This window comes from Saccoglossus kowalevskii, chromosome 14 (genome assembly GCF_978046115.1).
Source record: "Saccoglossus kowalevskii chromosome 14, keSacKowa6.1, whole genome shotgun sequence".
In the NCBI taxonomy this organism is placed as follows: domain Eukaryota; kingdom Metazoa; phylum Hemichordata; class Enteropneusta; family Harrimaniidae; genus Saccoglossus; species Saccoglossus kowalevskii.
This window is the reverse complement of record NC_140654.1, coordinates 29,794,650-29,821,025: the sequence shown is the minus strand read 5'-3', so window position 1 is coordinate 29,821,025 and position 26,376 is coordinate 29,794,650. Positions and strand designations below refer to the sequence as shown.

At 35.3% G+C, this 26,376-nt stretch overlaps 1 protein-coding gene across 1 annotated transcript in view; it reads left to right on the top strand.

Moving 5' to 3' along the window:
• Positions 1–26,376, top strand: part of LOC102806997 (uncharacterized) — a 74,713-nt gene that overhangs the window by 7,479 nt on the left and 40,858 nt on the right. The window contains exons 2-5 of the mRNA XM_006821180.3: positions 6,039–6,164; positions 13,793–13,927; positions 20,646–20,815; positions 22,055–22,259. Coding sequence (XP_006821243.1) covers positions 6,039–6,164; positions 13,793–13,927; positions 20,646–20,815; positions 22,055–22,259 — 636 coding nt within the window. The remainder of the gene's footprint in view (positions 1–6,038; positions 6,165–13,792; positions 13,928–20,645; positions 20,816–22,054; positions 22,260–26,376) is intronic.

The following is a 26,376-nucleotide window of genomic DNA, read 5'->3' as shown; positions in this document are numbered from 1 at the left end:
CCTCTCAAGTGGCCATTTAAGCCTCTTAACTGGCTTATTTCCTTTCGTTTCAACCCAAGTTAATCCTGATAAGGACACTGTCTAGCTCATCTTTGATGCCAATGATAGTTTGCGATTGCTTACACAAGTAACCAGTTAGCGGAATATGATATAACCTCGCTGATGTTTTAACATGACCATATAATATATGTCTAGACACTTTCTCAGCAATAGTATTTTTTAGGAGTCCTTAGGATTGTTTGTTCTAGACTCTCGAAATTTTGTTCTTGTTACAGTTGCTAATAATTAAAACATGCGAAATCTGTGAAGTTACAAGTTTGAATTTCCGGTTGTGAAATGCGTATTTTAACCCTTCACAGCTAAACAAACCCAGTGCGCATACGTGATAACCGTAGTTTCGTAATGCGGCGATTTTTCGGCAGTTTTTAAATATTTTGGCGTAATTTTTTAGACATTTCAATCTTTCCGGACGCCTACAATAGTCTATTTAAGCACCGTCCCTCAACACGGACGGTGATTTAAATTTTTATTCAAGAGCGTGTTTATTGTTACAAGCGTGAATGGGTAAGCTTCGTGTGGACAAAGAGCTGCTATCACTGTAAACAATATTAAATTATTCTTCTGATGCTCAGTTCATCTTTTGAAAACAGCTATTTTTTGACTTGAAAAAAAAAATCATGCCATTTTCCCATCAAAATCCAAGCCAAAATATCGTACTACAACATCGGCAAATCTCTTCCGCGTTGCGTTCAATCTATTTAAATGAGCTATGGTGATTTGAACACATGGGCATCCTTCAGCATTTTGATTGGTTAATTAGCGATTTGACCTATTAGCTCAACTCATACAAAAGAAACATGGCGGATACCCTACAGCATCGAGCGTTTATATGCGATCGGAATCATTTGCTTACGATGAAACTAAGTGAATTTTATTTGAATTTCATAACAATTCAACGAATTTATTTTTTGTGCATTATTATAATCACTACTGAATAATATTCAACAATTGTGAGACGCAGCATGACCGGATTGCGCAACCAGAATCATTTGCTACTACACAATGCAGTTGTGTTCGTTTTTATTTGAAACTTCGTTGAGAATATACTTTCGTTACCAATAAAATAAAAACAAATGTATTTGAAAAATGACACTGGGCGATATTGTAATGAAATTGCAGGCGGTCTACTTTATAATTCAACAAGAATTATTAATTATTATTGTTAATTCTGCAATAGTTTCTTTCGTCTTTGGTGGCCCAACTGACGGTGTTGAAAGTCTGCGTACACTAGTTAGATACTTCAATGATGAAAATGGAAGTCCTCAAAAAATATTTGATGATTATTTTTTGAAATTCTGAGCCCAAAATAAGTGCCCACCAGCCGTGAAATCCCCAGGCGATTTTCGGATGGCTAATTTACGACGGCATATAAAGAAAGTATTATTATGGACATCTCGCGTATATTGCCGATGTTTTATACTGTTTGTAGTTTGCATATGAAAGTGGTTGTTGATGCCCCTCCTATTATTCGACGTCGTTGACAATGCGATAACAATGCCACTCGCACTGTGCACATTTTAGCACTAGATCTAGTGCCATTTTAGCACTAGATCTAGTACTTTTTCGGATTAGTGCTACTAGCACTAGCCACTCGCACTACGCCCATTTCGACACATTTACATACATGGCATATGCCATAACAATGTTTGTTTAAGGGAGTACCATTTTCGCTATAACTTTTGAAAACATCATTTTTTTAACACTAAAAGTCACACCATGGTCACACGAATGGATTGTAAATTGCGCAGGATTTTCATAACACTGATATTCTCAAGCTACGACCAAATATCTACAGACAAGCTAACAACAATTCATTGGACAATATTGACACGCTGTAACTAGAAAACTATAACATGGATGCAGGTTTCTTGTAGATTCACACAAAAACCTCGGTCTAGCATAAATGTGTACCTGGGACCCTCGCAAAGCGTTAAACCACCTTTAGATTTCTTTGACTTATAAAATTGACCCGTAATGTAATCCCTTAGACAAACATTGGTATGGCATATGCACTACCATAATCACCAATATTTATGAGATGATATATAGGTTGTTAAAGTAGCATGCTTTGTAATATTTAGAGAATGCCTAAATCACAGATTAACTTTTAACTTATTTTACTTTTTTTGGCACCTTAAAGTGCCTGTACGTAAAATACCTGCTATCTTCTCACCTAAAATCATTCATTGGTACATCAATATTACTAATTGTTATGTTTCTAAGCATAAAATATTTTTACGAAAAAAACAGGTTTTATTTTTGTGTATTTTAAAATGAGGCTCCTCATTAGTTTCTCATTTGTATACAGAAATTCCCCTTGTGACGTCAGAAGGGGAACTTGCTGGGCAGCTTGCATTGCCGATACATGTACAGTACAGTTCTCGTGAAAGCTTTGGCTTCTGTGGCATCATTGTCGCCTACACATGGCTTCATTGTCGCCTCAGCATCGCATCATTGTGGCATCAGCTTCACATCATTGAAAATTGAAGCTGTGTTCGCCTCGCTTATTTTGTGGCATCATCGTGATCTCAGCTTCGCAGTCTCATGGCATCAACTTGGCATCAGCTTCAAAGTATTGTGACATGAGTATGACCTCATTATTTTCACACGGAAAGGCAGTAGAGAAAAACACATGTACATAAGTTCGATATGTAATCCATTTGAAATTCAAGGTGGTAAGGGGAATAAAATACCAAGAGTAAAATGACATTTTAAAAAGATATCTTGTTTAATTATTTAATGTTGCGAGTATTGGGTACCAAAAACTTTGTGAAGTACATTGCAATCTGCAAGGTGACAAGTGTCATATTGACTGCAAGGAAAATCGTGATAAATTTAAATCACACGATGCAATCGTCGTTCGGATACAACTCAATTTGCTATACAAAATGAAACTGTTCTTGTTATAAAATTACCTTATTTTCGTTCATTTTATGTGTTTCATTTAGTTTTAGCCGAGTCCCATGCCCAGACTACTGATACATGCAAAACACACGTACGCCGCCTGGTGTGTCGGTGTTGTCACCTGCCATCTTGATACAAAGTTTCAAAACAAGTGCGTACATTTCTAACTATGATTGGATGGTTGTGATGGCGTCGGTCTGGTAACATTTTACATCCAATTTTCAACCTGAGCCCGATCTATATGTACTTTAAAAGTATTCTCACAAAAAATATTTTCGAATAAAAACGAGCCACATACCCTGTAAAAATCGAATAGCACTTGGATTTGACTGAATAAAATAAAGCTAGCGATTGGTAAGACTGGTTAATGATATAACCCCTGATGCTCTACGAATTTTTTTATTTTATTTCAAGGTGAGAAATGGATAATTGAAGTTCCATCGATTTCAAGGCGACTGTTTCACCACGACAACTCTACGCTGTGTTGTAGTTTCGCGAGGTAAAAAAAATATATAATAAATAATACTTGTTTAACTATTTAGTTTTACAGTCCACAAATTATGGGACATGATCCCCATGAATTGCGATAAATAAATGCTGAATGTGTTGAATGACGGACGTCGGGACCGTTTGGAGAAACCAACAGGGATCGATATTCCAAACCGGGAAACAAATTATTGGGACACTGTCGGTAGACATTTCAAACAAATGAAGTTATTAACGAAAGACGAGATTTTTCCAGATATTTACGAAAATACAATCATACCAAATATATGCAAAATTGACAAATACACAGAGATATAAGGTTTTATTTTAGCCTTAGAAATATTTTCTTTCACTCAGTCCATGCGTGGGAATTTCTATTTAGCTTCATGGTCCTTCGGCTTGTCTTCTCCTTGGGGGAAATAACAATTATACAAATCGTAAACTCAACACAGTCAGGAAAAGAAACCCAGACAACCATGTCGTACTTCTGTTGAAATACATTTTGTAGAAGTGCGTCATGTCAGAATAAGTTGTTTAAAATAAAATAGTCAATCCCAGCCAAATCTAGGTCAAAGGGTCAGATTGCGTGCATATAATTATAGATAGTTAAAACAAAAAGTAAATAAACTTTTGATGGTTGTTCAACATCTATGCATGGTTACTAATAAACTAGTAACCATGATCTATGAAAACCACAAAATTTTTAGTAGACCGAATTTTTGCACAGTCGAAAATAAAGCGGAAATTCAACAAGCGGTCGCAAAAGCGAGCGATTGAAAAGTGGAAGTGAGCGAGAGGTTGGGCGAAATGAGTTCTGTACTTCTTTGTTTGATGAAGCGATGTTGATGCCACATTGTCGCCATAATGAGGCCACAATGAAGCGAAGCGTTAACCACCTAACTTTTTAATGTCACGACATTGATGCGATGCTGAAGCCATAACAATGCCATAATGATGCCATGCTGAAGCGAAGGTGAAGCTGAAGTGAAGCCAAAGCTTTCGCGAGAACTGTACTGTATATAAGGCACACTTCTTTGACTAAATTGCCACTTATGTACTTATTCATCGAGGAAGAATGGACCGTAATGAACACATAATATCAAGTTTGTCGCACAGAGTTGAGTTAGAGGTGAAATATGTCCTTTCTGGCATAGCTTTCTGGTCACCGTGATCATCCTCATCGCACATTTGTACACTGTCACTGAACTACAACGGGGTTGGTCTGGACTGCACAATTACTTATATGGTAGTCAGTCGAAGTGTCAACTTCTATTTCCATGGAACTCTCCACGCCTATGTCGATCATCGCTGAGTTTTTCAAAATCAAATTTGATGCCTGAATTGTCTCGTTATTTAGCAGGTTACTAGACATGTCACTGTTTTATTTTATCGATCATCTACTGAAGAAAAAAAATTAAAAATTAAAAAAAAGAAAACATATTTTGACTTTCTAAACATTTAACTGTAGTGATCAATAAAATAGAGAAATAATTTTTAAAATTGACAAATCACAGTTACTAAATAAACGACACCCGCGAGGAAATTAATTGACATTCTGTTTAAATGGGTGAACATGTCGGGTCACGACAAGGACAAGCGTGTGAATGGCGGCGTTTGATTAGATAACAAAAATAATTGAGACAGACGCATATTCAGAGAAATTCAGAGTGGATTTGAGTTAGCATTATTGTCATAATTATGACATCTTATTAAAAAATTACTTAGTCGAAGCCTGGATACTTATTCCATGATTTTTACGCAGATCAAGGTAACAAAGGTGTGAATTTGTCATTCAACACATATCACTGATCAATTCAGAAACTTTTACCCTGCGAAAATGAAACCAATTAGCAGTGTGTAAGTGCTGCATAATTTTCTGTTTGTTCGACGCTTTGTCTTCACGTCACTATTAAAATTATTGTTACCTCTTACATAAAGCAAAACTAAATGGTCTCTAAAAAGCGATATTCAGTCAAAGTCAAATCATATGAAACATTTACCCGACATCTCTTTCCCTCTTTCTTGTTGAAAATGGATTGGGTCGGAATCTATTTAGTTGGTATTGCACTCAGGTTTAAGTTGTTGACGCTCCTTTAAAACCTAGTTGTTCTTTCATGAACGAGGACAGTTTTTCGAAAAAAGAATCTGAGGTAAAGTGGACACATATGATGGTACAAGGAGACAAAAAAAACGCTGACTGAAAAATGTATTTTGTTTAAAAGTATGTTGAATGACAGTGTTATAAAAGTGCAGCCGAATAGTATGTCTTCTTCTCATATTTTGACATTTGGTGGTGCACTTTAACCTCGGCGAGAGTCGAAAATCCGGAAACAGTCAACTGTTTCAGGATAGGTGGACGTGGATGCAGCAAGAGAAATATATAAAATTTACTTGGATAGGAGTAAACATTTTCAACAACAAAATCAATAACTTTTCACAGATCTAAAATAGGAAAGATGTGGGTGGGCATTTCACAGGCAATTTAACATATATATCATTATCATTATTCAATTATACTGAAACCAACTTTCAGACCCATACTGGATCTATGGTTGTCTAAATCTACTCCATGTTGTTGTTATTTACAGATTTTACAGACTCTCCTGGGATTCCCCGAAGTGCCAGTGAAGAACCATGCACAGAGAGACACCTAGCTCCAGCAGCACATTTACAACATCACCTTTCAGAGAGTGATCTACCGGAAGGTGTACAAAGTAAGTGCAACCTTCAGTTATTTATCAGTGTACATGTGATCTGGTTTCCTGTCAGGGTTCAATTTGTCAAGTGGGTTGTTCATGTGTTGCTGGGCTCCTGATTAGTGTGTAACATTCCTTGATTGTTGAGACCATTGTGCAGTTAGGTACTGTATGATTAATACAGTTAAAAATTTATTTCATGATCAGTTAATTTGACTTTTATTCTTTAATTTTTATGGAAGAGAGTTAAGTTAATAAGTATTCTCCAATTCATGTGCTAGGGAGTACACTCAATATGAACCTTTTACCTTATAAGTTAGGGAGTTAGGGATTCTTTAATTAATATGCTGGGGAATTCACTCAAAAAGTACATTGTGTATTCATTAATTTATATGCTAAGGTGTTCACCAATGGGTATTCTTTAATTTATTTGCTCCGGAGATTATTTAATTGAGTATTCTTCAATTTAAACACTAAGGTGTTTACTGAGTATTGTTGAAAATATGTTATGATATGCTAGGGTGTTCACTCAATGAGTGTTCTTTAATTCATATGCTGGGGAGTTTGCTCAGTAAGCACTCTATAATGAACTGACTTTACATTTATGCTTGGGGAGGGCTAATGGAATGATATGCTAGTATAGGGAGTCCTGATAATATCATTTAAGCATTTATTTATTAGTATGTTAGAGAGTTTAAATTTTGAATCTTTTTTTTTCCTGTGTGGTTGTATGAACTGAATGTTTTTGCGTGCTAGGGGGCTTATAAAGTTTGAGTCCAGACAATGAAAATTCATCCCGTTTTACTAATTTAATAATACTTTCGTTTATTACTTTCACGATTGTAATGAAAGAACACATCATTATTGTGATATTTCAATATTCTTTTCATGAATCCTGTTACAGTGCCACTTTAATTATTTACACCAAATTTAATATCTACTTTAGTAATCTCAAAGCAGTACATCATATTGCAATCCTTCATCTCAAGTTGACATCTCAAAGCAGATTAATTATGCATGCTTGAATATCATCACATCTATAAATTTCTACTGTATATCTACTGTAAACCTCTTATTACATTTTGTAGCTCCGCTGTCGACTTTGTCGAGCGGAGCTTATCATATGAGTGATTGTCCATCGTCATTAGCGCCTGCATCCACTTTTTACTTTTTCGACTTTTTCATGAAAACTACATGTCCAAGTGTTTTGAGGTACAAATTGACCTCAGGTTGACCCCTTTCTAATTTTTTTCATTTCGTGATGATATCTTTAATTCTCTAATGAATATTTTGGGTAAAAAGTGATATTTTTGACTTCTTGTTTAATAAAACAATTTTGATTGCTTTGATATTGAACATATATAGGTACTACAAGTTCATTTCTTAATAATATCTTCAATTTCTTAATTGAAATGTGCATCGCTAACAGCGAAGCTACATTTGTATCTCAGATGAAAGGCTGCTTGTTTTCAATGCTGTAAATGTTGACTGCCTCATAAAGTCAGAGCGTTATACACAGAATTGTTTTCAACAAAAGTCACTCATTACTAAAGACCCTAGTAAAATGTTAATTTTTCTCAACCTTCTTGATAATCTCTGACCCGCAAAATTCACAAAAATTTAAAGTGATTTATAGATATAATCTCAGGGTATCATTCTATAATACATATTGTTGTGATCTTATTGTGGTTTTGAGTGAAGTATATCTGAAACAACTAGAATGCAATAGCATATCATTCATGTCATGTCAGCCAAGTTTTCTAATCAACATCTGCTGCAAAAATCAAATAATTTAATTTTGAATTTCCTTATTTTTCATAGCATAATGTAAAAATGCTGAACTCAGAGAGAAATATGGTGTTGAGATAACCTTACTTCATCAAAATTTTACCATCATGAAATGTGTATAGCACATTATGAAGTGTGGAAATACCTCAAAAATACTTTCATGTTTGACAATCAACACATGATGCTTTGACGTCACAGCACTATTACCTTAGTCTTGCTTTTATGTTTGAATTCACTCATAACGTAAAATATCACAGTGAATGGAAAATGGACAGATCTGAGTGATTCGTTGAATACTTCTCGCACCCCAACCTCCGAATGACATATATTCGTTTTTATTATCAAATATATATTTATACGTATAATCTTAGTACATATAACTTTGACTTTAATGGCCTCAGACATCCATTATTTTGCTACAAGTTTGATTTATTCACCATTGCTATCTATATAGTGTCTATGCACTATAGTTTAGCTGATTGTGTTCATAGTTAGGTACCAGTTCATATTAGTAATGTACTGCAGTATGACTGACTACTGATTGGTTCTGGAACATCTCATTATATGAAATTAATGGCTTACAGACTGGCAGTTCATTTCTTTCCTAGCTCAAAATGGCTAACTAATGGCCATTAATTTGTAGTGTATGTGTCTGAATACTGTTATTTCTGACATATTTTATTTCAAAATTGTCATCCAGGGTTATATGCCTTGTTGTAAAATGCTGTAAATTTGGAGAGGTGCTTATACTCGAGCAGGGGTTTATACTCAGACAACTGCGGTAATTTATTCTATAATTTTGATTGCAATGCATGATGGATACTCTTTGCTATTCCCTAGCCCAGACTAACATAAAATGAGTCGTGTGACCTCCTGGAGAAATAGATTGCTGGACACAAAACTAAAATTAAATCAATAACCATTCCATACATTCACAACTTGATATCTTCGCTCATTCATAATGATTAAAAAAAATCCAGATAATGCATCTTGATGAGTCTTGTCAATATTTACGTCTATGTATTGAATATGATTAGTATAAGTTGTGGATTGGGTTGTCCCTGGAGACGACGCTAATAATGTGACAAAAAAGTCATTCAGCTGTTTTTATTAATATACGCTTTATTAAATCATACGCTTACAAATGACTCTTAATGAGAAATAACTAGTAGTGTCAGAAACAGACACAAAGTCTACTTCATAATTAATTGATTTACTCGTCTTATTATTCATACAATGTATTATTAAGTTTTCTATTAAGCTACTGATAAAATAAAACTTTGTATAATGCTATTCACACATACACATGTATGAGTATAAAAATAATCTTATCAGGTGCTGATAAAACCTCTGCCTGCTCAATTCTTGTGCTGAAAATTTTATCTTGTAATCATTTCACTAATAATTTTTTTCTTTAAGAATGTTTATTGTAGTTTATTTTTCAAAAAAACCTTAGTTATGTATTTTTCCATTTGTTAAATTTATTGCTCTAATTATATTGCACAGTGTTAAGGAATTAGCAATTAAAGTTTATGAGAGAACTTCTCTTTTATTGGTTTCTTAGATCACAAGAAGCGAAAAGCCAGGATAGCTAGAACCCCACTACCCTCATAAGACTACAGTGCATTCCACTTATCGTTTTGTTTGAAATTAAGAATAAGTTTACATGTTACATCAAATGTATTTTGAAATGTATTGAAACAATTCTAAATTCAAATGTTCGCATGACAAATTTCAAAAGATTTTAGATTTACTAATCTTTACTATTACAGAATTTATAGCCTCATCACTAAAGTCAAACATCTAATTGGGAAGTAAATGTTGCAATGTTCTGATGTATGGTTATAAGTTATCACTAACTTTAGTATTCAGGTTCTCCCATGATGCATCTCTCTTATTAATGAAGCCTTCCAGTTATGATATTGCCAATATAAATGAAAATTGAATGATAATTTGTTGTCCCATTATTTGCTGTCAACTGGTTATTGTATAAGATATTCTCATTGATGTACAGTATAAAATATATGAAACATTTGTAGAAAAAGAAAAAAATTAATATTTGCATGGTTGGTACTGGGTTGCTAATATTGAGGAATATATTGTCTAAAGCAATGAACATTGTCATGTGATTTATGATCAACTTTCTCAAAAATTATGAGTTATCTTCTACTATTAAGTCCTACTTTAAAAGTTATAGATGAAATTTTTCACAACAGTTGTTATGAGGTCATACTTTACCCATAGTCCTTTGCTGGAGAATCAAGATGGTGGACTACATACACTGATTAAAAGTTAAATATCTAGAGAATGAAAAGTGATATAAAAAAAACTGTAATTTGCATTTTTCATCATTTGTAGAGCCTTTTTATCTGGGAGCTTTGATAAGTCTTGTAGTTAGTAGTGATTAACAAGAGATCTGCCTTATTTTCAAGGTAGTGTTATCTCCACCACATGAGCTACCACCATTATAGAGATGGCTTATCTTTTCCCTTCTATCTGTTATATAAAAAGTCTTCAATTATATTTCCTGTACCATATGTTCAAGATGAAGTAATTAATATTCATGACACATCCAATAATATGTTCATGCATGCCTCATACTATAAAATACATTATTTTATTATCACTAAATCATCCCTCCAATGAAAATAACGAAAATAAATTCTGAGTGAGAATAAAGTATATAACAGTAACTTGATTGCTTAGACTTAAGCAATAATGATGGCTGATCAATCTCAGGAACACATGTACGTGTACCTCATTATTTTACTGCACATCTGTCATAGATGACAATGGGAACAAAAAGCAGTCTTTGCCTGCTAGATATGTGTATGGTATTTGAATGCTACTCACATCCACATATCTATATTAAAAATGTGCATTATAATTGGCAGTTGTGAAGCTAGACTCAAGCGGATTTACTGGTTTCAAGGGTCGAACTTTCTTCTTTCAGTAAACGATAATCTCGGAAATATTTTTTTTTTATACGAGCATTTCAGTAAATTGATTTCCTCTACGTGTGCGCTACTTTCTGGGATGTTATATGGTTGTAATTTAGGTTTGCGCTTTGAAGAATATCCCATTATGGTGGAAGGAAATTTTTCCCATCATGCATCTCACCTGTTTTATATTTTTGTAAATAGCCTGAATGTCAGTTATATTGATGATAATAAAAATTAAAGTTTTTATCAGTGGATTGAAAACATCAGAATTGTGAGAGTCAAAATCTCCTACTTGTTCACAACTATTTTATATTATTATACATCTGTGACCGTAAGGCTATAAGTTAGAGCGTGCCGTAATTTTGCAGTATTGTACGGGGGGGGGGGGGGTCAACCTACTATATTAGGAAATGTGAGCTCCAAATATGGAATGGTTACGCGTGTAAGTTTTCTCTGATAATAAAAACAAACATAGCCGCCACCAGAGTTTGACCGGACTCAGCACAAAGTAGTTTCCTGATTCTGTTCTAAACATTTTGGATTTCGGCATTCCCATGGCATTCACTTGGAAGGAAAAGATGTATACTAATAAGGTTATTACAAGAATACAGTACCATATTTACTCCATTATTAGCGCATCTCCAGTAGAATGCATATGAACCAACTTCTGCATGTATTGTATATACTGCATCATTACAATACAACTTGTATCCACCAGAGACACATCTGTCATTTTAATACGCATGTTCTACTCAATAATTGTGAATTACTGACCACTAGTGAAATTACGTATTTCACTAAATTGATTTTAATGTACATATTAGAATCAAAAATTGTCACTGTATACATGTAGTACATTTTCTTCAGTTCATTTATATTTTTAGGATTTGTTGATATTAAAGATCACCATGTGTAGCTTACTAGTATTTTGTTGTGTAGGGCACTGATAATTTAACTATGTTTTAAAAATTGAGTAACAAATGTTGTATTGGTAAGAGGGCATTGCAGGTTATTCATTCCGAAAGAACATTTGAACAAAATTGTATTACTTTAACATTTTTTAGGATTTGTTGATATTCAGGATCACCATGTGTGGCTTACTAGTATTTGTTGGGTAGGGCACCAATAATTTAACTATGTTTTAAAAATTAGGGAAAACATTCACTGTGTTTAATTTCAGCAGATGTTATGTTGCAAGGATATTTAAATCACTGATTTGTGAGGGTAACAATACATTCTTGTGTTAAATATGAAAATTTAGCCTATTTATAGCAGTCAGTGAAATACTGTAAAATACTTAATTGAAATTTATTTTCTCCATGTGCGCTAAAGGAATGATTCAGTGAAAATAAAATAAATCAATATACTATTTTTCTATTTTACATTCAACTCATCAGTGAAAATAAGTTAACTACAAAACATTTGAAATGTCTTTTCAGCGAAAATTATTTAGGTGGTTAATTGCTGTAATGTGTATACGATTCTCTTCTCAATCTGCCTGATAACAATATATTTGAAGTATTTCTTCTAATCGTTCAAGTTGTGACATGTGAAGTATTTCATCTTATCATCCAAGTTAAGCGTCCATGTGTATGGTAATAATATGTTAATGTCGTTAATTGCGAGTTTATGGCTTGCAGTGGATAGATAGACAATCAAAAACTTTTGCTGAAACCGACAGTTTATTGTCAGATTATAAAAACTTAGCTGTGCATGTGTAAAGCGCCACAGTCGCTACGTCATATTCGATATGGATTCTATAGTGACAAAAACAACATGTGTAAAATACATCGTTAGTTTACACAAAATTCAAACATGGGTTGCGCAACAACTGTAATGTTTCAAGTCTATGTATACTGTATGTTGAAAAACACATACTGGATTTCTTCTGATTTGTTATACGTAGCATTGTGGTCATAAAATGGCTATCGTAGTAGGATGTATGACTCGTTACATAGTTTCACTAAGTATTTAATACCCTGCCCATACCGATGTATCTCATTCGTTTTTGTATCTCTATTTCTGTTCGTCAAAAGATCAAATAACCTTAGGTGAATATGCAATGAAAATCTTTGGAAGTCGTGTTATTATCGATTTTGAGTGAGTTTTGCGTGACGTACATACCAGACAGCTTTTATGTTTTTCCATAATGTCTGCAAAAGCAATATAATAACCATCTGACTGGAAAAATAGGTTTTCGACAATACCTCACAACTCCCCCGCTATTGTGCCTCGCACTGTGTTTTGCATTCGCAGTGCTTCAATTGGTTGTCATGGTAACTGCCTTTGAGAGCTTGTGAGAGATGCTATATTTGAAATTATGGATACGTTCATTACAGTTCCTTGCTAATTACTGAGCAGTCTCAGTGCTTTTAAATTTGCATTGGCAATTTTCGAATTTGGTAAATTAAAAACGGTAAATAACAAGCTTCAGAATTTCACAGCCTAAGTATCTGCTATTTTGCCTATAATTACTTTTATGAATAAAAAAAATGGCTCTTGAGATATATAACTTATTTTTGAACCTTTTACATCTTTTACATCACTTCATGTTTGCCTAGACAGTGACAAAAGACCATCATTTCTTGCAGGGAAGAAGAATAGGTAAATTCTTGGAAGAAAAAATGAATCTGTCTCTAAATTCTGTCATCCCTCCTAATAATTAATGATCTGACCCTTATTCTTGATTGTCATCACTGTTGTTACTTTTTCTTACATTTTGATCATATCCTGTGACAGTGACACATTTTCTTTTTAAATTAATCCAAAGTGACATCTAAGTAAATGGAAAAAGAAATATCAAAAGTATCACCGACATCTTAGCTTAGTTACTTAGGCCAATATGATTTGAAATACTGGTATTTTGTACATCCCATAATAGTTCTCACCAATATCCCATAATACTATTTATTATAGGTGGCGTCAACAAAAGAGGACCATATGCAAGGCCTATATTTATCTTATCATGCCCAGAGAATATCGGTAAAGCTATCTATCGAGAGAAGCTAAGTCAGCTAACAGGAAACGATAAGTTTGTACTTCCTGTCATGCGTAAGTTAATCTATTCTTTCACTCAAGTGGTATTTTATTCCCCTTTTAAGTAACATGTATGTACAATGCGTACATACATGTTACTTGACTTAGTTTCATTAACTATGATTTCCCAAACCATGTGGTGCAGTATCCATTCTGGTATTAGATCTTATTCTGCAATAGATGCTGAAATCTCGTAGAAAGTCCCAAGACATCTCATGTCTCCCCAAATTTTTTTGCGTGATTTGTCAGTGCGTCCACTGTTCTGGTGACCTAGATAACCCGCGGTTATTGAAACAGTGGACACGACTGCGGAAGAGAATGAAACACTATTTGGAAGACAAAAAGTTACACAGCTCTTGCCCTTTACAAATAAAGTATATTGATGCATTTTATCAGTTTTAAGACTTTGCACACAATCGCGGGATTGTTGTTAGTTCCGCTGTTGACTTTGTTGAACAGCTAGCTCTACCTCGGGTGGATATCAGTCATCTTTGTTCATTTTGTGATGATACCTTCAATTCTCTAATTTTTGTCATTTTGGGCTAGTCCAATTGCTTTGATATTTTACATTTAGCCACCTTTAGTGGACCACTGACATATTTGCTCATTTTTTGATGATAATATTATTTTAGTGAATATTTTTGCTAAAAATGATATTTTCAACAATGCAGTGGAGCTATATCAGCTGACAGATTGCTTGTTTAATGATATCCAATTCTACTATCACCCTCCACGAGTTTCTAATGGTTCATTCCTAATGTCCCTTGATAATCACTTTTTGGTATTTGAGAATTATTTACCAAAAGATAATTTAGATATCTGAGTATAATTTGGCTAATGAGGAATGAATCATTATTCCTAGATGTCACAGACAGTAGAAAGGGGAAAAAATATTGCACAAAAGACCTAAATTAATTACCTTCCTTTCATAGCAGGTGATTATAGAACTATTATCCAAACGTCAAATATTTGAATACCAGTCTGTAGTCATCCATTTAATAACTTAAATACACACACTGTTGCAAATTACATCTGCATAATATATTACGTGTTCAACTTAACTGAATTGAATGTCACTGTGTTGTGTGTAGCAGGGCTGCCTTATTGTGCATCTGTGTGTCTGGAAACTTTGAATAATTAGAAATAATCCTTTACATATTTCTATCAGTCTTTGGAATTTTCTGTTGTTTTCGACTGTAATTAATTTTCCTCAAATATTATTTAATTGTTTGATTTCAAACCCTGATGATTTTCAGTTTGAAAATAATAATATGTATTGGAAATATGCATGGCATAAACTGGCATCTCAGCTGATTGTTAGTAGTATGTCAGTTTTATCCGGAAATTGACAAATTTACATGTCAAGCTGATCATTAAATTTATGAGAATAATCTGTTTTAAATTGACCATTGATTACTAAATTTGATGAGACTTGCTATTGAGTCACTGTATCATACTTCCTATATGTAGTCTTGGTTAATATCAATACAATCACATCTAAACCATTAAGTGCTTTCAACAAGATTTCTTGCATGTTTTGGGACTTAGTTAGGCTTTTACCATTATAAAATTTTATAATATTTAAAAATAGGAATTTTTCACAGAAAAAAAAAATATTTTACACATATTTGAAAGAGAAAAGCAATAAATGTACAGCAAAATCATCATGTCAGAAAAAAGTAGCTCAAAACTAGGTGAAGGAAAAAGATAATTTGCATAGTAGTACTATCACAACCTGTAAATACATGAACTCATAGTTGCTGTCGACATAGGAAGTAAAGTAAGTAAATAACACCGAATAAACGGCAAGGTAAAGACTATGTCTAATTATAGTAAACACGTACTGCGTGCGTGACTCGAACCGGCGCTCGCGTACGGCACCTAATCGCCTAGCTTCACGCCACTACACGTCTTCCCCTCGGCCACCGGGCATCCCCAAAAAAGGATGCTTAATAACCGAGCTTATTACGTGCAGAGAACATGAAACCCGTCCACGCGATCCGCGCCACACAGCGTGGCCAGAATGCGGCAAAGGCCTTCAGATCTGGCTGTAGTAGGATGGTGAAAGTAATGGTACAGCATTGTAACAGTGAATAAGTACTGAGAAATAATTTTAAACTCATAGTTGCTGTCGACATAGGAAGTAAAGTAAGTAAATAACACCGAATAAACGGCAAGGTAAAGACTATGTCTAATTATAGTAAACACGTACTGCGTGCGTGACTCGAACCGGCGCTCGCGTACGGCACCTAATCCTTTTTTGGGGATGCCCGGTGGCCGAGGGGAAGACGTGTAGTGGCGTGAAGCTAGGCGATTAGGTGCCGTACACGAGCGCCGGTTCGAGTTACGCACGCAGTACGTGTTTACTATAATTAGACATAGTCTTTACCTTGCCGTTTATTCGGTGTTATTTACTTACTGTAAATACATGCTATGGGCTTCTGTGCAGGTTTCTTATGGCTAGTCCCTTACATTCTGTAAATACATGCCATGGGCTTCTGTGCAGGTTTCTTATGGCCGGTCCCTTACATTCTGTAAATACATGCTATGGGCTTCTGTGCAGGTTTCTTATGGCCGGTCCCTTACATTCTGTAAATACATGCCATGGGCTTCTGTGCAGGTTTCTTATGGCCGATCCCTTACATTCTGTAAATACATGCCATGGGCTTCTGTGCAGGTTTCTTATGGCCGGTCCCTTACATTCTGTAAATACGTGCTATGGGCTTCTGTGCAGATTTCTTATGGCCAGTCCCTTACATTCTGTAAATACATGCTATGGGCTTCTGTGCAGGTTTCTTTTGGCCAGTCTATTACATTCTGTAAATACATGCTATGGGCTTCTGTGCAGGTTTCTTATGGCCAGTCCCCCTTACATTCTGTAAATACATGCTATGGGCTTCTGTGCAGGTTTCTTATGGCCAGTCCCTTACATTCTGTAAATACATGCTATGGGCTTCTGTGCAGGTTTCTTATGGACAGTTCCTTACATTCTGTAAATACATTTGTACATGCTATGGGCTTCTGTGCAGATTTCTTATGGCCAGTCCCCCTTACATTCTGTAAATACATGCTATGGGCTTCTGTGCAGGTTTCTTATGGCCAGTCCCCCTTACATTCTGTAAATACATGCTATGGGCTTCTGTGCAGGTTTCTTATGGCCAGTCCCTTACATTCTGTAAATACATAACACCGCACCGCATTTGCCGCATTCTGGCCATGCTGTGTGGCGCGTATCGCGTGGACGGGTTTCACGTTCTCTGCACGTAATAAGCTCGGTTATTAAGCATCCTTTTTTGGGGATGCCCGGTGGCCGAGGGGAAGACGTGTAGTGGCGTGAAGCTAGGCGATTAGGTGCCGTACGTGAGCGCCGGTTCGAGTCACGCACGCAGTACGTATTTACTATAATTAGACATAGTCTTTACCTTGCCGTTTATTCGGTGTTATTTGCTTACTTTATTCTGTAAATACATGCTATGGGCTTCTGTGCAGGTTTCAAATATATCTCCATTAGCTTTAATTGAATTGGCGGAGTGTAACTTTAATGTTCACATGGCATCCTCCTTGAAGCTTGAAAACCTTGTTTCTGTTAGTGATATATCATAGGTCAAATCTACTGAAAACATGCGTGTTTCAGGCCAATCAAACCTTATTATGTTTGTGCCATTTCAGTCTTATAATTCTGCTACAACACAACTGAATTTGGGAATTTGGTACTATGCAAATCTTGTGTGTAAAACCCAAATTTCATCTAGTTTTTCTTGCTGTCATTGTATTAAATGAACATACACTCAAACATGTTATTATTAAGTTTATATGTGGCAACAGACTAAGGTCCGGAAATAAAAGTAGCCCAAGGTGCCACAGACTACCAACTCTTGTCTTAGGGCTACTACTTTCAAATGTAGTTGTCAAATGAACTACTAGAACTTTACCAAAAAAATCATATGATGTTGTCTACATAAATAGAGTACTAGTATTTATTTATTTGTCTTCATACTTATATGCATGGCTTTTAGTAGTTACATTGTACTAAGCCTAATGGATCATAAATTATCACATGGACTAGTACATGTAACTCTTAAAATTAGTAGTCAAATACACACATAAGAAAAAAACAACTTTATTATTTACAAACAAAAGAAGAATTGTAATTTGTTATGCCTACATGTATAATAATAATAATAATAATAATAATAATAATAATAATATAATAATAACAAATTACAATTTATCTTACTTGTGAATTGTTGTAGTAATAGTTAACACAATTCTCACTTCATTCAATGATGAATAAATGTGATTGAGTTCAGTCTTGTTCACAGGAGGCCAATGTATGTAGTTTTCATGAAGAGTTATTGAAGGAAAATTTGCACACACTGATAGCAAAGCAGCATAAACATAATTATGTCAGTGTGGTGTTCCGAAATAATATTGTAATTATCTTATAACAGCTAGAATGAGTTATTGTGCACACAAGGACAAAAAAAAAAACTCAGGCATTTGATTCCTTTTAATTTCATGTGCAGGCAAAAAAAAATGTGTCATTCTCGCAAGGCAATCAGTGAATGTTTGTACGTGCTGTCAAATAAAATTATGATGCCATTGCTTAGCGATCAACACAGACTTAACATCAAACCAAAATGATTGGCTGACAAATTAATTACAATCATAAAACTTGAAAACAATTTCAATTGAAAACAAATGAATGACATAGATACCTAGTCTTCAGTGCTGTGATTTGTTGCCATAGCAACTGATTTTATCATTTTTGATGATGATCACAATAATCAGTGCAAGGTGTTTTTCACATAATACAAAGTCGAAGTGCAGTTATCTCTCACACTCACTTATATTTTTGTTGTAGGTTTTTTTTTACTCTCATGAGACAAAAATGTAAGGAAATACACACAACAGTTTAAAAATGGAGAATGAAAAATTACCAAACATTTGATGCCAAATGATTTAACAACAGGCAGTTCTTGAGCATGTTTTCAAGGACATGTATCTTCACTATAAGGGGAACAAAATATTTCATGTCTCTAGTCCTTCATGGTGGCTAATTGTCTTGTACATTCTAAACTGATAAAACAATTCTACCCCAGTATATTTATTTCCCGCTGAGAACATTATATATCTATTAATCCATCATTATTTGTTCTTATGGATTAGCTTAATCTGGGATTTATTGTGTACTTAATAAGGTTCATAGATTGACTTATCAGATACTAACTTGATAACCCCCTTGTACAAGTACTGTGTGCAACGTGTGTCCCATTAATCTTGAGTCTTAACACAAACCTAGAGGTGGCTATATATACGGGCCAACAGTTCCTGAAAATGTACGGAGATATTCAAAGACATTATATTAACTATGAGACGAACAAAATACTTCATGTTTCTTTCTCTAGTTCCACATGAATTGCAAATTCTCTTATTTATTCTAAACTGATCAACAAATTCTACTCAAGTATATTTATTTCCTGGTGAGAACATTATAATCAGTATCAATTAATTCGTCATTATCTGTTCTTATGGATTAGCCTAATCTGCAAATTACTCACCTCGTTTATGTGACAGAATTTTATCAACCAACCAAAAGCTCAAGTCGGCTTGAGCCAGTAAAAATAAACTTATTTAGCTCAAGTCGAATTTGATTTCAATAACTTCTTGTGGTTGAAATATGATAGGACTGAGCCTCAATGTGGCCTGACTGTTTAAAGAGAATTCCCAGTCAAGAGCTGGCACTGTTCCAGATCTAATCACTCTGAACTTCAGACCCTGTTCAACCCTAACCATATAATCGCACATGAGATAATCTTCTGTTTATTGGTAAGGGAAGCAATTGTGCGGCTTTGATAAGATGCTGCTCTGTAAACCTAGCAATCAAGTTAATACATGGACTTATCAGATACTAACTTAATAGCACACTTTAATACTGTGTACAATGTGAAATCATTAAACATGTGTACTAACACAAACCTGGAGATGGCTAGGTACAATTTTAGACATCTGAATATCCCAGATGACAGCCATCTTCATTCCTGTATCATTGTTTTTTTCCTTTCAATTTATTTTTTCCACTGTCTCATATTGAAACGTGCATTTTGCTTCACACAACCAGAAATGCTTAATTTCAAAATTCATCTGTATACTTATCTCACAGACTCAAACTGTAGTCTTCAGTAGAAGGCACACCTTATGAGATTTGAAGAACCATTAAAATACGTTGAACAGTTATCTGGTGTGGGGAAACTTTGCTAGAAATTGATAGATAGATAACTTTAAAAAATAAAAAATAAATTGTACAGCTTCTGCATGTTGATCTTAAAACTCAGACTTGCAAATGTAGTCTTCAGTAGAAGGCACACCTTATGAGATTTCAAGAACTGCTAATTAAATTGAAATACCAAGATCATATCAGTACCCTACTAGTGTAGGAGTGTTTATATTAACATTTTAAGTTTGATAGATTATTTTATTGATTATTTTATTTATTAAGATGCTAGTATTAGAAGTTTGCCCTAAGGTTCGAGCCTGATAACAAAACCTTCCACTTTAGAATGATAATTTGACATTCTTTTTTTTATTCATTTCCCCCGGCTTGGTAAAAATAACTGAAAAATCTATAATATATACATGTAGTATAGTTCGCATAAAAGTAAAAGTTTCAATCATTTACGTGATTCATTCCATAGACAATAAACCTATTCTATTGCAACCTGTAAATCGACAGATACATCACGGCCGAAAGAATTCCATGAAGTAGATGGCCTTGAATATTGGTTTGTAAATAAACAACAAATGAAGAAAGAAATACAAAGAGGCTACTTTTTATCTTTTGAGAAGATGGACATTCATTTATACGGCATTAAATTATTGACAGTGCAGACTATGGCAAAGCAGGTAATGCAATGTATATGAACTATACTCCACTTTAGAACTAAAGCAACCACAGGGAATCAATTGGTTCCACTCTTTTCCTGGGCTTACTAGTACTACTTCATGCGTGTATACATGTTCTATTGTGTTCTATTCTATTTTTTAGAGATTCCATTTTATAGTTGTTATGTATATTCTTATGTTTAGCCTATGGATACATTTAAACATTGTTTGACACAAAGCAGAAGCTCTTTTGAATAGTTACATCGGACAACGATTACCAAACATTGTCTACTCTATCAATGTATATACAGGGAAGGGCATAAACCTGGGGATGATATGAACAATCTATAAATATAAATCTTTATAAATCAAAAATTACTGGTAAAAAATTGTATCTGGTAGAATTTAAATTTGAGACATCACAAGTTCTAATTAATATTAATGAGGTAGTTCATCAGCATCCAATCAGCAAGCCTGTTATATTGAATAAGTAAGTGGTAGCAGTTGCTATGTACTTGGGTGCATGTACATTATTGGCATAGACATTATCAAGCTCTCTAACCAATCATTATTAAATATTTGAATTTGAATGAAAGCTTATGATCAGTAATTGTTATGTTTATAAACTGCCTTACTACCTTTCACTGTACTAGTTCTTTTATAAGAGAATTTTTACACTGCTGAACTCCTGGATTGTGTGGAAATTTCTAGCATCAAAAATGAGATGACTTGCAATATATCCCATCTTAGAATATTCAAATTTCATTATATAGTTTCCAAATATAATTCCTTTTATCCATTTCACTGTTTTTCTACAATGTAACTGCAAACAAAATGACGCAGCTGGTTCAAAGCCTTGAAATGTCACTATTCACACTGACGTTGCCTTCATGCTGGTATGCTGATTGTCAATTCTGTCATCATGATAAAGTAGGTTATCGCATGATAAAAACTTAATAACAAAATTCATATTTAATGGTGTTTACAGTAAAGTCTTCCCAATTTGGCCCATATTCTATATAATAAATTCAGTTTCCTTGAAATCTCTTTTTTTTTATATTTGGTCAAAAACAAAGTTTTGTATAGGTAATATTTTTTAGGTAGGGTTGGGTTACTCAAACCACAAATATTTTTTTATTTGGCCTGAAGAGTTATGGATAACAGCTGATGTAGTTAAATATGCTCTGTTTGATTGTTTGATTCTCACATATATTTAATTTTTAACCATAGTAATTAACAACACTTTTTTTTTATATGTAGGGAAAACACTGTGTCCTTTTTGGTACTGAAGTTGAGGGCGCTCTGCGACTGATGGAGGCCAGATTAGATCCATACATTATTTACATCAAACCTACGTTCTGCCATTCACTGCAAAATATGGTTAAAAGCCTGTCTGTGCGTGATACACAGAAATATTATGCACATCTCCTACAGCAAGAAAAGGCTTACAAACATGTCATAACAGGTAATTCTGTAATACTGAAAGAAATACAGTGTAGCATTCATCTACTAACAGTTCTGAATTTGATGTGACTGCAAGCTGTCAGCTCATTTCACGATATTCTTGTAAAAACATCTTGAAACTGAATCAAATGAATTTTCAAGGTTTAATTTTTTTCTCTAGAGTGCGCAGTAAACAGTGGGAGTCATTGTGGTTAACCCTGTGTGTGTGGGTGGGTGGGTGGGTGTGGGTGGGTGTGTGTGTGTGTGTATGTTTATGTATATTCCATTGGTATCTCAAGACCACTTGACAGATTTCTATGAAACTTGTTAGACATAGATGCTCTCGGCCAATGACTTGAGTGTTGAGTTGAAATTTAAGAAATTTAATTACCTAATATAAATATTGATTAGCCAATGTTAAGCACCTTCATTGAGATCTCCATTGTTACTCGTCAATTTTCTATAATATATACACCTAATAAAAGGCCATTTCTGTGCATATTAATTACCTAATTTGCATAAATCAAACAACTTTTGATTTTTCAAGAGCATTTATCAGATTTCAAAGATACATTGGAGCCCTGTTTAGTTTATAAGTGAAATCAGTGCTGCATAACAGATTGAAATGAAATATTGAACATAGTTATTCTGAGGTAATCCACAGACATGTTTAGTTTATAAGTGAATTCAGTGTCGCTTAACAGATTGAATTGAAACTTTGAACATAGTTATTCTGGGGTAATCCACAGACATGTTTAGTTTATAAGTGAAATCAGTGTCGCTAAACAGATTGAAATGAAACTTTGAACATAGATAGCCTGGGGTAATCCACAGGCATGTTTAGTTTATAAGTGAAATCAGTGTCGCTAAACAGATTGAAATGAAACTTTGAACATAGATAGCCTGGGGTAATCCACAGGCATGTTTAGTTTATAAGTGAAATCAGTGTCGCTAAACAGATTGAAATGAAACTTTGAACATAGATAGCCTGGGGTAATCCACAGGCATGTTTAGTTTATAAGTGAAATCAGTGTCGCTAAACAGATTGAAATGAAACTTTGAACATAGATAGCCTGGGGTAATCCACAGGCATGTTTAGTTTATAAGTGAAATCAGTGTCGCTAAACAGATTGAAATGAAACTTTGAACATAGATAGCCTGGGGTAATCCACAGGCATGTTTAGTTTATAAGTGAAATCAGTGTCGCTAAACAGATTGAAATGAAACTTTGAACATAGATAGCCTGGGGTAATCCACAGGCATGTTTAGTTTATAAGTGAAATCAGTGTCGCTAAACAGATTGAAATGAAACTTTGAACATAGATAGCCTGGGGTAATCCACAGGCATGTTTAGTTTATAAGTGAAATCAGTGTCGCTAAACAGATTGAAATGAAAGTTTGAACATAGATAGCCTGGGGTAATCCACAGGCATGTTTAGTTTATAAGTGAAATCAGTGTCGCTAAACAGATTGAAATGAAACTTTGAACATAGATAGCCTGGGGTAATCCACAGGCATGTTTAGTTTATAAGTGAAATCAGTGTCGCTAAACAGATTGAAATGAAACTTTGAACATAGATAGCCTGGGGTAATCCACAGGCATGTTTAGTTTATAAGTGAAATCAGTGTCGCTAAACAGATTGAAATGAAACTTTGAACATAGATAGCCTGGGGTAATCCACAGGCATGTTTAGTTTATAAGTGAAATCAGTGTCGCTAAACAGATTGAAATGAATCTTTGAACATAGATAGCCTGGGGTAGTCCACAGGCATGTTTAGTTTATAAGTGAAATCAGTGTCGCTAAACAGATTGAAATGAAACTTTGAACATAAATAGCCTGGGGTAATCCACAGGCATGTTTAGTTTATAAGTGAAATCAGTGTCGCTAAACAGATTTAAATGATGCTTGCTATATAGGTGCTATGGCATATTCTATATATCACAAACAATGTACAAACAAATTTTTCTTTAAATGTTTAGTTGCTTTTAGCAAGTTCAATTCTGTGGATTCCACATTGTGCATCTCTAAACAAAATGGCTTCCTATTTATTTGGCTGGTCTTAAATTTTTATTCAATTTTAAATACTCTGTAATTCCTTTATCTATATCACATTTCCAATAACGTCATCCCACAGGAGTTCTTTCTAAGCTTCCTTCCTTCCTTGTAAAATATTTGTTGTAAAAAGGCCCTCATAGTTTCTAGCATTTGTCCAGTGATCAAGCACATGTTTTCTGTAAATAATGTTATGTAGTTTTACCCAATTAAGGAGATTTGGAACGCCATTATACAGGCTTTTACTAACAGCAATTTTTGATTATCTAAAACATGTATATCAGTAAGGAATTATGACTGAGGGGAAATTTGAAGATTAATCTCCCTGATGTGACATTTATATCACCAAAATTCAGCTGTGAGATGATTCTCTTATCAGGGAAACAAGACTCTTGTTCCTCATAAGTTGTGAGTTAATAACAGTTCCGTAATCTCAATTTCATTTGTCAACTTTGGGCTGATTTTTTCTCTATCTACTGAAAGCAGTAAATATACTACAATTTTTTTTTTCTCTGTATTTATTGTCATGAATCTAAATTTCATCGCAAACCAGTTTTACAGGCATGTTTGCATTTTATCTATTCACTACGTTCAATTACCCACCATAGACTCCGGTCAGTCAAAATGACTATTTTGAACTGTAGGCATTAATCAGCGATTCTGCCGGTGACGGAGAGATAGAATCTAGGTCAGGGGAAGCCCCATGGCCTCAAGATTCTTTTACCCCTTACGTCACGAACCCACATGACCGAGGCCATATGGCAGCACCATAGGTAGCCGTCAATCACTCTTCATTTTTCTCTGCCTCGTCCGGGAATGATTCTGAGCGGCTCTGCCTGGCTCTGTTGCTTTTTGCTGTCCAGGTTTCTAGCATGGGTCGTCGCCGCAGCTGCCGCATCCGACATTCTAGCTGGTAGCATAAGTTTTTCTTGCATTTTTACTCTTGTGTCGTTTTCCCTTTTGTGTGTTATGCTTTTCCACAACAATGTTTTCTTTCCAGTTTCCTCGTGTTTCGAGTCGACCATGCAGTGGTTATATTCAGAATTTACCAGCATAGAATCTGCATCCGAGATACTTTGTCATAGCTGCATGCAGGGTTCGGGGTTTTTTTGGTGTGTGGTTTTCCACTGGAGTTCTGAGGCCTGAGATTTTCTTTTAGAGCCATCAAAATCGCTGAGACTGACCGCGTCACAGCAAGGTCGCGCGTTCAGTGAACATATCGGTTAAAGTGAGTTGCGTGTTTTGCATGAGTGGAAAGTCCTCACGCTCGGCTACCGGTACTTCTTATACCGGGACGTCAAGTAAGAGGCCCGACGGTACGGTGGAGGTACCAATATTTTTCTCGGCTTTCCACGCTGATCGGAGGGCATCCGCACAGTCTGTTTTTTTAGACGATGGCTTACCCGATTTTACCGGCTGCAGCGAGGCTGTGCCCCTGGAGGCTTTCCTCCTATGGGGCTTGTTGCGGGTCCTTTTGTGGACCCTTCCTCGCACGGGTTTGCCTCCAAGCCTCCAAGGGTTTTGGTCGAAGGACTGTCGGGACAATTGCGTCCCTGGCAGGCCGGGCAGATCGAACGCAGTCGGAGCGAGCTGCCTCCACTGTGTCCCCTCGGTGGGCAAGCAGGAAGAGACACAAAAGCATGTTTGCATTCAAACCCCCGTTTCCAGCCACGGCTCTCCCACTATTTTGGGGGGAGGTCGAGGCTCAGGCTAATTGCACTGGGCCTCTTCTGGAGCTTCCGGCACTGAATGCCAATGGGGTGCTGGCAGCCAAGCCTCCGATCTCGAGGCAGGGCTTTCAGGGCAGGGCACACGTTGACCCCCCCTACTTTCAGCCAGCTAGGGTTCGTCATGCGGTGACGGTACAACGGTAACGAATTTATCCTTGTGTCTGGTCTCCGCTGTGGGTTTTGACTCCTTTCTTACTGACCCACGGGCGTCCCCAGAGGGAACCGACCTTGTCATGAGACGCACAGTCGAACACGCTCCCTCTCACATATTTAAAGTGAAAGAGGACGCAGTTTGCTCGCGTCGGATACAGCCGGTACTCCGGGCGTTCCCTAAGAGTCTTCCATCTGTATGACT